The sequence below is a fragment of the Pleurodeles waltl genome, chromosome 10 (genome assembly GCF_031143425.1).
Source record: "Pleurodeles waltl isolate 20211129_DDA chromosome 10, aPleWal1.hap1.20221129, whole genome shotgun sequence".
Taxonomy (NCBI): Eukaryota; Metazoa; Chordata; class Amphibia; order Caudata; family Salamandridae; genus Pleurodeles; species Pleurodeles waltl.
Genome location: NC_090449.1, coordinates 503,014,576 through 503,029,118, shown reverse-complemented (window position 1 = coordinate 503,029,118; position 14,543 = coordinate 503,014,576). Strand labels below are relative to the sequence as shown.

At 50.4% G+C, this 14,543-nt stretch overlaps 1 protein-coding gene across 3 annotated transcripts in view; it reads left to right on the top strand.

Moving 5' to 3' along the window:
• PTPN23 (protein tyrosine phosphatase non-receptor type 23) overlaps positions 1-14,543 on the top strand; it is a 582,812-nt gene that overhangs the window by 46,714 nt on the left and 521,555 nt on the right. For 2 of the 3 annotated variants that reach the window (XM_069210890.1, XM_069210891.1), the window contains exon 2: positions 5,480-5,554. In XM_069210890.1, coding sequence (XP_069066991.1) covers positions 5,480-5,554 — 75 coding nt within the window. Of the gene's footprint in view, positions 1-5,479; positions 5,555-14,543 lie in introns of those variants that run through there. The other variant, XM_069210892.1, reaches the window with a different exon arrangement.

Here is a 14,543-nt window from a genome sequence, read left to right as displayed (position 1 = left end):
ATTTACCTGATCCTCTCCAGACCTGCAGTCCATGTCTCTGAGGCAGGGTGGGGGGTAGTGGGAGGGGGTGGGGGGTAGTGGGAGGGGGGGGGGGTTGTCCCAGAACCACCTCCTCTAACTTATCCAGATGCTCCTTCCATGTATTTAACCAGTATGAGAGAAGAACCAGGATTGGTTGGAGCGGGCTGGATCAGCGCTCCTCGAGTCACTGGAAGCCTTGCCTGCTCTCCACCCAGCTGTATAACACGGCTCGGGTTAGAAAGGTTTAAAGTGTGTATGTCAGGCTGGCGATCGCAAAACAGCCGGCCAAAATAACATGTGCACTACCTATCAGCAGGAACATTCCCGCCCCACCCTGACACTTGGCTCAGGATGGCCACCATGAAAAACAAAAAGGTAATCAAATAATTTTATTTTTCATGTCAGCTGCGCTGGCAGCAGGGTGAGCAATGCTCCTTTTCCCTATTGGAGAAACCACCGCTGAATCTTTATATAATTTCCCTATAGCCAGACTCTTCTATTTTCATGCCAGAATCTCATGACGTAGCACTGCTGCCATACTCTTTTGTGGGAAATGTATCTATATGGAGATTGCCTTCAAGGCTTCTTTTTCATTGCGTCCCTAACTACCCATGAAAGGGAGCCATGATCTGCCTCCTCCTCCCCCAGGCTCCTTTCACTTTAGGAAATAGGTTGACTGTGAAGGTAGCACACTGAGGGAACCAGGAATCAAACACTAGTTACTTTAATGCTTAATTACCTAAAGTTACTCTAATGCTTTAATAACTTGAGGTTGGTTTAACAGATGACAATACAGGACAGAACAACAGAATCCCGGATAAAGCGAACTCTCAGGCTTTAGTTCCAGAGTACAATTAATTGGCATGCCTTTTTCAGTAGCTTCATTTTTCTATTGCTAGCGCCGCTGTGTTGGGTTCCCAACAGCCACTCTCTTCTCTTCCATGCTCTTGGTGGAGAATGAAGTCGCTGCTAATTGCAGATCATCTCAAGCTGCTTTGCTGGTGCATCAGTGAAGGAAAGCAGAACCTCTGAATTGGTACCAATAGTGCTAGGATGCTGTGAAAAACCAGATCCCAGCTTGCCTTTCTCCTGGAAAGCCATGTGAGTGGCCGCCCTCCATCCAGCTATCCGGTTGGACATCAGGTGACCAATGTCCGGGCAAAAAAGTGCAAGCCCATAGGTTGTGGGTTGTGAGTGAACTTAGGAAGGGAACAGAGGATGGGGCTGCAGAATTCCACGGAGGGCAAGAAACTGCTAAGCCACACCAGACGTGTGCATGCCTGCAGCTGCTTGCGATGTCCAAATGCACAGCCACCTGGTTCCAAGGGCCCTGATGCCAGGGAAGGTCTCTAAGGCATGCAGCATGTCTTATGCCACCCTGGGGACCCCTCACTCAGCACAGACACATGCTTACCAGCTTGTGTGTGCTAGTGAGGACAAAACGAGTAAGTCGACATGGCACTCCCCTCAGGGTGCCATGCCAACCTCAGACTGCCTATGCAGTATAGATAAGTCACCCCTCTAGCAGGTCTTACAGCCCTAAGGCAGGGTGCACTATACCATAGGTGAGGGCACAAGTACATGAGCACTGTGCCCCTACAGTGTCTAAGCAAAACCTTAGACATTGTAAGTGCAGGGTAGCCATAAGAGTATATGGTCTGGGAGTCTGTCATGCACGAACTCCACAGCACCATAATGGCTACACTGAAAACTGTGAAGTTTGGTATCAAAATTCTCAGCACAATAAATGCACACTGATGCCAGTGTACATTTTATTGTAACATGCACCCAGAGGGCACCTTAGTCGGTTTAGGTTTCAGGGGGGACCTCTATCAGTGTAGGCTGACTAGTTCTAGCAGCCTGCCACACACCAGACATGTTGCTGGCCACATGGGGAGAGTGCCTTTGTCACTCTGGCTAGTAACAAAGCCTGTACTGGGTGGAGGTGCTTCACACCTCCCCCTGCAGGAACTGTAACACCTGGCGGTGAGCCTCAAAGGCTCACCCCCTTTGTTACAGCACCACAGGGCACTCCAGCTAGTTGAGTTGCCGGCCCCCTCCGGCCACGGCCCCACTTTTGGTGGCAAAGCCGGGGGAGAGAATGAGAAAAACAAGGAGGAGTCACTGGCCAGTCAGGACAGACCCTAAGGTGTCCTGAGCTGAGGTGACTCTGACTTTTAGAAATCCTCCATCTTGCAGATGGAGGATTCCCCCAATAGGGATAGGAATGTGACCCCCTCCCCTTGGGAGAAGGCACGAAGAGGGTGTACCCACCCTCAGGGCTAGTAGCCATTGGCTACTAACCCCCCAGACCTAAACACGCCCTTAAATTTAGTATTTAAGGGCTCCCCAGAACCTAGGAACTCAGATTCCTGCAACCTAAGAAGAAGAGGACTGCTAAGCTGAAAAACCCTGCAGAGAAGACGGAAACACCAACTGCTTTGGCCCCAGCTCTACCGGCCTGTCTCCCCACTTCTAAAGACACTGCTCCAGCGACGCTTTCCCCAGGGACCAGCGACCTCTGAATCCTCAGAGGACTGCCCTGCTCTAGAAGGACCAAGAACTCACGAGGACAGCGGCTCTGTTCACCCAAGACTGCAACTTTGTAACAAAGGAGCAACTTTAAAACAACTTGCGTTTCCCCGCCGGAAGCGTGAGACTTGCTACTCTGCACCCGACGCCCCCGGCTCGACTTGTGGAGAACAAACACTTCAGGGAGGACTCCCCGGCGACTGCGAGACCGTGAGTAGCCAGAGTTGCACCCCCCTGAGCCCCCACAGCGACGCCTGCAGAGGGAATCTTGAGGCTCCCCCTGACCGCGACTGCCTGCTCCTCAGATCCCGACGCCTGGTAAAGACTCTGCACCCGCAGCCCCCAGGACCTGAAGGATCCGAACTCCAGTGCAGGAGTGACCCCCAGGAGGCCCTCTCCCTTGCCCAGGTGGTGGCTACCCCGAGGAGCCCCCCCTTGCCTTCCTGCATCGCTGAAGAGACCCCTTGGTCTCCCATTGAAACCTATTGAAAACCCGACGCGTGTTTGCACACTGCACCCGGCCGCCCCTGTGCTGCTGAGGGTGTACTTTCTGTGTGGACTTGTGTCCCCCCCCTGTGCTCTACAAAACCCCCCTGGTCTGCCCTCCGAAGACGCGGGTACTTACCTGCTGGCAGACTGGAACCGGGGCACCCCCTTCTCCATTGAAGCCTATGTGTTTTGGGCACCACTTTGACCTCTGCACCTGACCGGCCCTGAGCTGCTGGTGTGGTAACTTTGGGGTTGCTCTGAACCCCCAACGGTGGGCTACCTTGGACCCCAACTTGAACCCCGTAGGTGGTTTACTTACCTGCAAAAACTAACAAACACTTACCTCCCCCAGGAACTGTTGAAAATTGCACTGTCTAGTTTTAAAATAGGTATATGTGATTTATGTGAAAACTGTATATGCTATTTTGCTAATTCAAAGTTCCTAAAGTACCTACCTGCAATACCTTTCATTTGAAGTATTACATGTAAATCTTGAACCTGTGGTTCTTAAAATAAACTAAGAAAATATATTTTTCTATACAAAAACCTATTGGCCTGGAATTGTCTGAGTGTGTGTTCCTCATTTATTGCTTGTGTATGTACAACAAATGCTTAACACTACTCCTTTGATAAGCCTACTGCTCGACCATACTACCACAAAATAGAGCATTAGTATTATCTTTTTTTGCCACTATCCTACCTCTAAGGGGAACCCTTGGACTCTGTGCATACAATTCCTTACTTTGAAATAGTGCATACAGAGCCAACTTCCTACAGATGGGTACTGTAGACAATCTGCCTATTCTGCGGTCACCTCCTATTTTTCCTCTTTTGCTGGATCCTGTATTTTTGTCTGCTTTAGAACTCTGAGCACTTTACCCCTCAAAATCAGTAGTAAAGGGTTTGTGTTCCCCCTTTAAACATGGGCGAATTGACGCATTCCAAATTGGTATACTTAACTTACCTATATGTGCCAGTAAATGGTACAAGATGTACCCGGGACCTGGAAGTTAAATTCCACTAGGGGACTTCAGCACCTATTGTGGCAGTGCAAACATGGCTTGAAACCTTCTACTGTAGCCTGACTGTACCAGTGCAAAAAAAAAAAAAATGATATTCAGCCCATCAAAATAAACAGTTTTGACAGATCAAATCCTCCCTTTTAAATATTAATGCACCCTATAGGCCATGTAATCCACACAGCAAAGTGCATAGTATTTAAAAGAAGGATGTGGCACATTTAATGTTAATATGTCCTTAAAGTGACTAGCCCCCAAATGCTATTTTTCACTGTGGGAGGCCTAGGTGTCCTATGTAGAAAACCAGAGTACAGTTAACATCCTAATTCTGTATCTTGTAAAAGGGACTAGCTGGATAAATAATTAAATAGAGAGCCAATTCAATGGTGAGGTTAGTTGTTTAATAAATATTAAGGAAAAGTAACTTTTAGAAAGTTACCTTTTTCCTGCCTGGCATTTCTGGAGGATAACATACATTTGCTCTCAGACTTCTCCCTACCATGAATTAGCATTTGAATAGGTGGGAAATGCATCAGAAATGTGAACAGTAGGCTGAGCTGTATTGGCAGAGATGACTTCTCCGAGCCTGCTAGAATGTGTATGTTGGGGGTCTGTCGGCATCCTTTTTGACATTAGTGTCAAATCCTACTTGATGGGTCCACTGGGTTTACATATAACACCGGAGGCACACTTGAAAGGATTGGAAAATGATGGCAAGACAATTCTTGTGTACTCACTCTGTTGTTGCTGATGAACCCTGAACTCTTCATGCACTTATCCCTATGATCCTAAGTTTTTAGTGTAGCCAAATATTTTTACCATATTTAAATGGGTAGGGTGGGTAGGTCTGGCTTTGGTATCTGTTACCCCATTGGTTAGGACTTGTCCAGGAGTCATTCCCATATCTAGCTTGTACCAGGCATAAATGTGGCATCTTCAGAAACCCATTTCAGAACACTCCTTGACCTGAGAAAGGACACAATAGGGCTAGACCTGCTGTCTGTGACCTTAGAGGAACCTTAAAGTCTTTAGAAATAGCTCCTATTCTCCTTTTTTAGATCTTGGTCATTGTGTTTCTTATTTTCCTTTACTTTTCTAATTCATTTGGGATTTTTGTTGTTTTGCATTTTGACTTTATTACAGATTTGGTACTGCATAAATATGTTACATATTGCCCTAGGTTAAGCCTGTCTGGTGTGTGTTGTAGCCACTTGGAGGTGGAGCTGAGGTTAATTTAGTGACTTTGAGGGTTCACCCTGACAAGGTTTATGATTCATCCTTGAGGATGGTAGTCACCCACCCCACATAATAATCCAATTTCTCATAAGGACTTATCTTGAAGGGTAATTTTTAGCAAATTGCAAAATGTGCTCTTTTATGGACCCCCCATGCTTCAAATGTACTATTGTTTTCAACAGTTTGTCCTGAAGAACTATGGTGAGAATCCAGAAAACTATAATGAAGAGCTTAAGAAATTAGAGCAGCTAAGGCAGGTAAGCACTTCTGTTGTCTGTCCCACGAATGAGTATACATAATTTGTGTTCTTGATAGTTATTGTATTTCTAACTATCCCTTCATTGTGTTCTTTTCATGGCAACTAGCCTTCAACCTCCTATTCTCATGTTTATCATCCATGTGTCACTTTCCAAACTCATTCGAATGAGACAAGTGTGGATAAGGATTGCAGCGTGTATGCATCTGGTGGAGGATTTAGGCATTCATTATGACTTGCGACTCCATATTGTTAATGACACATCTAGAAATACAAACTGAATAACTTAATTCTGGGATGCAAGCTTTCCATACTATTCAGAGTTTTGAATTCAGGAATATGGACTAAAAATTGTTTTTTGTGCATTGATTTTTTTGTTTTTTGTTTTTTTCTCCCTATGATTTTCTCTCTTTCCATGCCCGTTTCCCTAAGTACATTTCACCAACTTTTTCCTGGAGAAATGTACTTCAAGATGTACAGTGTCCCACACAACTCGTAATTTCGATTGGGCAACAACAGCCAGTTTACACCACATGTTGAACCTATATTATTGAAAATTATACAGAGCTATACAGACTGTTAAGACTTCTATTGCTTCAGAGTCTTTGTTTTCGAAATGAAGCATGCACAGAATAACTCCTTGTCACTCTCCTTAAAACCCACAGTGCAACAGTAAAAAAAACTCTGCCTGCTTTAACGCTTGTTAGGACAGAAAAGTATCTACACAGTGACTGATGTGCACCATTGCCCTGAGTTGCCCAGCTTCAGGGATATCTAGACCCATGGCACTGAGTTTTGGGCATGGCTTAATGCTGATCGTGCATATGTGCCATGACCTAGGCCTATGTCATTCAAATGCAGTCGTCCTAAACCAGGGATGGTGCACCAAGAGCTATCTTCATAGCCTTAGATAGCTACTGCCCTGACCAGGAGTTAAGTGACATGAGCGCAGTGGTGGCAGCATACCATGTTTGTGTTTAGTGAGAATCCGTAATGTGAACACGTCTTTTTAGGTTCTCAGCTAGACAGTACATGCTGTCTCTTCTAGACTATTGTAATCTTACAGTGGGCTTAGAGCTGGCCTTTTGATTACCGTTTGTTTTGCTCGTGTGTCGCTGATCTTTACAGTCTCGTAGTTGGTCACTGTGGTCCTAGCATTTCCATTCCCGTCTGTGGAATATGGACTGATCAATGATTGACTCAGTTTAATCAGTGCCCGTCAGCTGCTCCCAGTGTGATTGAGGTACTTCTCTTTAACTTCCGGGGCTCTGCAGACAGAAGGTTTGTGACTGGCAAAAACGGGCCACAGCAAGGCAAACAGTTGCAAAGTTTTATTTTTTATAGTTAACTCTGTTCTTTTATTTTGCTAAAACGTCTTTTCTAATTTTGCACTAAATTTTTGTTTTTTGCTCATGTGCACCAATCTCAAAAGATGACAATTATCTTGTTCTAAATATTGCAAAGTGGCATTGTTTCTTTCTTATGGGTAACTTCTGAAATTATGCTTTAACATATAATCGTGCAGTACACCCCAATCCAGTCGGCCCTGCTCCAGTCCACCCCACCTCACCCACATGAATCCAACCCACCCCCTCAATCCACTCCACCTCACACCAGTCCAATTCTCCCTACTCCAATTCATACCACACCCCAATCCACCAAACTCCAGTTCTCCCAACCCACTCAAATCTCCAATATGCCCCACTCAAATTCAAAACATCTCCCCCACTGCAATTCAAAACACTCTGCCCCACTCAAGTCCAAAACAATGTGCCCACTCTAATTTAAAACAATCTTCCCACTCCAGTCTGCCCCTCACCAATCCAAAACTATCTATCCTACTCCACTCTGCCCTGCTCACGTCCAAAACATGCCCCACTCCAGTCCCAAATAATCCAATCTGCCTCACCCCAGTCTGCCCCATTCCAATCCAAAACATTCTACCCACCTAAATCTGCCCTGCCCCACTGCAATCCACAACAGTCTGCTCCACTGCAATCCACAACAGTCTGCTCCACTCTGCCCCTTGCCAATCCACTCCAGTCTGCCCCGCTCCAATCCAGAATGCTCTGCCCCACCCACTCTAGTCTGTCCCACTCCATTAAAAAAACAATCTTCCCCTATCTACTCTGGCCCCTCTCCAGTCCAAAACAATATGCCCAGCTCTAATCCAAAACAGTCTGCGCCAGTCCAGTCTGCCCCACGCCAGTCCAATCCAACCCACCCCAATCCAGTTTGCCCTGCCAGTCCAATTCAACCCACCCCACTCTGCCCCACGCCAGTCCAACCCACCCCACTCCAGTCTGCGCCAGTCCAGTCCATTCCATTCCACTCCATCCAATTCACCTTAATCCACCCCACTCCAGTCCAACTTTGCTCATGCTAAACTATCTTAATCTAACCCACTCCAGTCCAATTCACCCCACCCCACTCCAGTCCAATTCACCCCACCCCACTCCAGTCCAATTCACCTCACCCCACTGTAATCCAGATCACCCCCTCTAATCCTATTCACTCAACTCCAGTCTAATTCACCCCACTCCAGTCCACCCCACTCCAAAAGGTCCATCCTACACCAATCCAATACAATACAATCCACCCCACCCCACATCACTCCAGTCCACTCAAATCCAGTGCACCCCACCCCACCTCATCTAATCCACCGCCCTCAATTCAGTTCACCCCACCCCATTCCAAACCCATCCTACCCCAATCCAACCCCACCACATTCCATTCCCTCCCCAATCCAATCCACTCTAGTCCAAACCACCCCGCTTCAGTCCAATCCACCCCACCCCAGTCCTTTCACTCCAGTTCAATCCACACACCGCAATCTAATCCAGTCCACCCCTTTCCAATCAACCCCAATCAATCTACCTCCACCCTGTTTCAATCCAATCCACCCCATTCTCCCACAATCCAATGCACTCCAAAACAATCTGCCCTGCTCCAATCAAAACAATCTGCCCTGCTCCAATCAAAACAATCTGCCCTGCTCCAATCAAAACAATCTGCCCTGCTCCAATCAAAACAATCTGCTCTGCCCCAAACCGAAACAATCGGCCCCACTCTGATCCGGAACGCTCCTGCCCCACTCTGATCCGGAACGCTCCTGCCCCACTCTGATCCGGAACGCTCCCGCCCCACTCTGATCCGGAACGCTCCCGCCCCACTCTGATCCCGGAACGCTCCCGCCCCACTCTGATCCCGGAACGCTCCCGCCCCACTCTGATCCCGGAACGCTCCCGCCCCACTCTGATCCCGGAACGCTCCCGCCCCACTCTGATCCCGGAACGCTCCCGCCCCACTCTGATCCCGGAACGCTCCCGCCCCACTCTGATCCCGGAACGCTCCCGCCCCACTCTGATCCCGGAACGCTCCCGCCCCACTCTGATCCCGGAACGCTCCCGCCCCACTCTGATCCCGGAACGCTCCCGCCCCACTCTGATCCCGGAACGCTCCCGCCCCACTCTGATCCCGGAACGCTCCCGCCCCACTCTGCTCCCGGAACGCTCCCGCCCCACTCTGCTCCCGGAACGCTCCCGCCCCACTCTGCTCCCGGAACGCTCCCGCCCCACTCTGCTCCCGGAACGCTCCCGCCCCACTCTGCTCCCGGAACGCTCCCGCCCCACTCTGCTCCCGGAACGCTCCCGCCCCACTCTGCTCCCGGAACGCTCCCGCCCCACTCTGCTCCCGGAACGCTCCCGCCCCACTCTGCTCCCGGAACGCTCCCGCCCCACTCTGCTCCCGGAACGCTCCCGCCCCACTCTGCTCCCGCCCCACTCTGCTCCCGCCCCACTCTGCTCCCGCCCCACTCTGCTCCCGCCCCACTCTGCTCCCGCCCCACTCTGCTCCCGCCCCACTCTGCTCCCGCCCCACTCTGCTCCGGAACGCTCCCGCCCCACTCCGCCTACTCCACTGAGGCCCCTCTACAATCTAAAACAATCTGCCCCACCTGCTCCAATCCATTCTGCCCCACTCACTCCAGTCTGGCCCACTACAACCCAGCCCACCTCACTCCATCACAGTCCACCACACTCTAATACTCCCGGCCCACCCCAATCTAATCTGCCCCACTTTAAAACAGTAATCCACAGCAATCTGCCCCATTCCAGTCCACAGCAATCTGCCCCATTCCAGTCCACAGCAATCTGCCCCATTCCAGTCCACAGCAATCTGCCCCATTCCAGTCCACAGCAATCTGCCCCATTCCAGTCCACAGCAATCTGCCCCATTCCAGTCCACAGCAATCTGCCCCATTCCAGTCCACAGCAATCTGCCCCATTCCAGTCCACAGCAATCTGCCCCATTCCAGTCCACAGCAATCTGCCCCATTCCAGTCCACAGCAATCTGCCCCATTCCAGTCCACAGCAATCTGCCCCATTCCAGTCCACAGCAATCTGCCCCATTCCAGTCCACAGCAATCTGCCCCATTGCAGTCCACAGCAATCTGCCCCCCTCCAGTCCACAGCAATCTGCCCCCCTCCAGTCCACAGCAATCTGCCCCCCTCCAGTCCACAGCAATCTGCCCCCCTCCAGTCCACAGCAATCTGCCCCCCTCCAGTCCACAGCAATCTGCCCCCCTCCAGTCCACAGCAATCTGCCCCCCTCCAGTCCACAGCAATCTGCCCCCCTCCCATCCACAGCAATCTGCCCCCCTCCCATCCACAGCAATCTGCCCCCCTCCCATCCACAGCAATCTGCCCCCCTCCCATCCACAGCAATCTGCCCCCCTCCATCCACACCAATCTGCCCCACTCCAATCCACAACAATCTGCCCCCACCCATCCACACCAATCTGCCCCACTCCAATCCACCTCTCCCCAGACCAATCCACCTCACCCCCAAATCCAGTCCACCCCACAACATCCCATTTCATCCTACTCTAACTTGCCCCACACCAATCCAGCCCAATCCAATTTCCCCATCTACAATCCAGTCCCTCACAACAATACATTACACGCAGTCCACTCTAGTCAGTCCACTCTACTCCACTCCAATCAACCCCAATCAATTCCACCGCAACCCTTTTCCAATCCAATCCACCCCTTTCTCCCACAATCCAATGCACTCCAAAACAATCTGCCTTGCTCCAACCAAAACAATCTGCCTTGCTCCAACCAAAACAATCTGCCTTGCTCCAACCAAAACAATCTGCCTTGCTCCAAACCAAAACAATCTGCCCTGCCCCAAACCAAAACAATCTGCCCTGCCCCAAACCAAAACAATCTGCCCTGCCCCAAACCAAAACAATCTGCCCTGCCCCAAACCAAAACAATCTGCCCTGCCCCAAACCAAAACAATCTGCCCTGCCCCAAACCAAAACAATCTGCCCTGCCCCAAACCAAAACAATCTGCCCTGCCCCAAACCAAAACAATCTGCCCTGCCCCAAACCAAAACACTCTGATCTGGAACGCTCCCGCCCCGCACTCTGATCTGGAACGCTCCCGCCCCGCTCCCGACTATACAATCTAAAACAATCTGCCCCACCTGCTCCAATCCATTCTGCCCCACTCACTCCAGTCTGGCCCACTGCAACCCAGCCCACCTCACTCCATCACAGTCCACCACACTCTAATACTCCCGGCCCACCCCAATCTAATCTGCCCACCTTCAAACAGTAATCCACAACAATCTGCCCCACCCTAATCCACAGCAATCTGCCCCACCCTAATCCACAGCAATCTGCCCCACCCTAATCCACAGCAATCTGCCCCACCCGAATCCACAACCACCTGCCCCGCTCCCAATCCACCTCACCCTCAAATCCAGACCACCCCACGACAGCCCAGTACATCCTACTCTAACTTGCCCCACACCAATCCAGCCCAATCTAATCTCCCCATCTACAATCTAGTCCCTCACAACAATACATTACACTCAGTCCACTCTACTCAGTCCACTCTACTCAGTCCACTCTACTCAGTCCACTCTACTCAGTCCACTCTACTCAGTCCACTCTACTCAGTCCACTCTACTCAGTCCACTCTACTCAGTCCACTCTACTCAGTCCACTCTACTCCACTCCACTCTACTCCACTCTACTCCACTCTACTCCACTCTACTCCACTCCACTCTACTCCACTCCAATCCACTGCATTCCAGTCACTCACCTTCAACAGGCAAATCCACCTCCCCTGAGTCCATTCCAACCCACCTGCTCAAATCCATTCCATTCCACTCTATTACATTCCAATCCACACCAGCTCAGTTCACCCTCTCTAATCCACCCACCCATCTTCAATCCATTCCACCTAATCCAATTCACCTTAATCTGCCCAGCTGTAGTTTAACCTACCCACCCACTCCAATCCAGTACACCCCAAGCTCTACTACCTTAATCTAACCCACTCCAGTCCAATCCACCCCACATCAATCAAATGCTCCCTACTCCATTCTAATCCACCCCACTCCAAAAAGTCCACCCCACTCCAAAACGCCCACTCTACTACAGCCCCAATCCAATCCACCCAACTCCAGTCCAGTCCAATCCACCCCACCCCAGTCCAATCCAAGCCACCCTACTCCAGGCCACCCCACCCCACCCCTCGCAACCCACCTCTCTCCAGTCCAGTCCAACCAACCTACTCAAACCCATGCCACCCATTCTATTGCCAGTCGATTTCACTCCATTCTACTGCAACCCAATCCACCCAACCCACTCATTACTTTATACAGTTCACTTTAATCCACCCCATTCCTGTCCACCTTCATCCGCCCACTCCAGTCCAACCTACTTCATGCTAAACTACCTTAATGTAACCCACTCCAGTCCAGTTCACCACCCCATCCCACTCCAGTCCAATTCGCCTCCTCCAATCCTATTCACCCCACTCGAGTCCAATTCACCCCACTCCAAAACTCCACCCCACACCAATCCAATCCACCCAGTGCTTAATTTGTAAATAAAAATGTGCTGGTGCCCAGACCTCTCCTTTGAACTCACGGCTGCTGCAATTAAATGTTTGAGCACGGACTACTGAGGCAGTGTAATCCTGGAGCCATCTCAGGCTTCTTTAATCCATTTACAGCCACTCTCTGTCTCTTGAATTAATTCTTGCAGCTTTCTGCTTTCTCCCTTTGTGACGCTTTTTCATTTTTCTCTTCCTCCGTCTTTCCCATATGTGTCTTTTACTCGTAGTAAATGATTGAGGCGGAAAAATAAGTGCCGGCCCTCAAAAAGTGCTGATTCCCCGCACCGGAAACCAAAGGCTCAAATTAAGTACTGAATCCACCCTAATCTGATCCACCCCACTCCCGTCCAAACCAGTCCACTCAAATCCATTCCACCCCACTCCAGTCCATCCGCTTCACTCCACCCCTCCCCACTCCAGCACATCTAGTCCACCTCACTTAATTCAGTTCACCCCATCCCATTCCAATGATCCCACCTAAATCCATCCCCGCCAAATCCAATCCAATCCACCCCACTCCAATCCAATCTTCCCCACTCCTCATCCCCCATTTCAGTTCACCCCACTCAATCCACCCCAATTCACTCCAACCCATTTCAGTCAAACATGCTCCAATCCACCCATCTCAGTCCACACCACCCAATCCACCCACTCAATCCACTCCAGTCTACCCCACTCCAATCCAGTTTAATCCAATCCACCCCAGTTCGCTCCACTCCACCCCATACCACTCTAGACCAGTCTACCCACTCCAGTCCAATAAATCCTATGCACCCAATCCAGTAACTCCAGTCCATCCCACTCCAATCCAATAAATCTAACCCAACACACTCCAAACCACCCCACCCTAGCCCTATCACCCTCTTCAATCCACCCACCTCAATCTAAGTTAATGCCTCCTTCTCCAATCCACCCACCCCATTTCAATCCAATCTACCCCACTCTACCACAATCCAATGCACTCTGTCTGCCTCACTCCAGTTCAATACAAACTGCCCCACTCCAATCCAAAACAATCTGCTCCACTCCATTCTGCTCCTTGCCAATCCAAACAATCTGCCCCACTCTAGTCCAAAACAGTCTGCCCCACTCCAATCTGCGTCACTCCAGTCCAAAGCAGTCTGCCCTACTCCAATTTGACCCACTCTGGTCCAGGACGCTCTGCCCCCCACTCTGGTCCAGGACGCTCTGCCCCCACTCTGGTCCAGGACGCTCTGCCCCCACTCTGGTCCAGGACGCTCTGCCCCCACTCTGGTCCAGGACGCTCTGGCCCTTCCCAATCTAGAACGTTCTGCCCCACTCCACTCCAATCTGCCCCGCTCCAATCCGAAACAATCTGCCTCACTCCCACCCACAGCAGTCTGCCAGCTTCAATACAATTCACAACAATCCACCACACTCTGATCCACTTCACCCCACCTGAATCCAAGCCTCTCCACCCCACCACCATCTCCCCAACTCAAGTTCAAAACAATCTGCCCCACTGTAATCCAAAACAATCTTCCCTACTCCAGTCTCCCTGTCTCTGATCCAGTCTGCCCCTCTGTATTCCAAAACAATCTGCCCTAACCATTTCAAAACAGTCTGACCCAGTTCATTCCTGTTCACCTCCTCCAATCCTATCCACCCAACTCCAGTTCACCCCACTCCAAAAAGTCCACTCCACAGCAATCCCGTCCACCCCACTCCATCTCAACTGCCTCCAGTCCACTGAAATCCAGTCCACCCCACTCCAATCCACCCTACCCCAACCCACTCCAGACCACTGCTTCATTCTACCCCATTCCAGTCCCTCGTCTAATTCACCCCACTCAATTCTGTTCACCCCACCCCATTCCATCCACCCCACCCCATTCCATCCCTCCAATCCAGTCCACCCCACCCCATTTCAGTCCACCCCTCTCCAGTCCACCACAGTCCTCCCACTCCAATCTACCCCATTTCAATCCACCCCACTCCAAGTCACCCAGTTGTAGGAAAGTACCATCTTGCCTGGCATGTTACCCCCATATTTCACTGTATATATGTTGTTTTAGTTGTATGTGTCACTGGGACCCTGCCAGCCAGGGCCCCA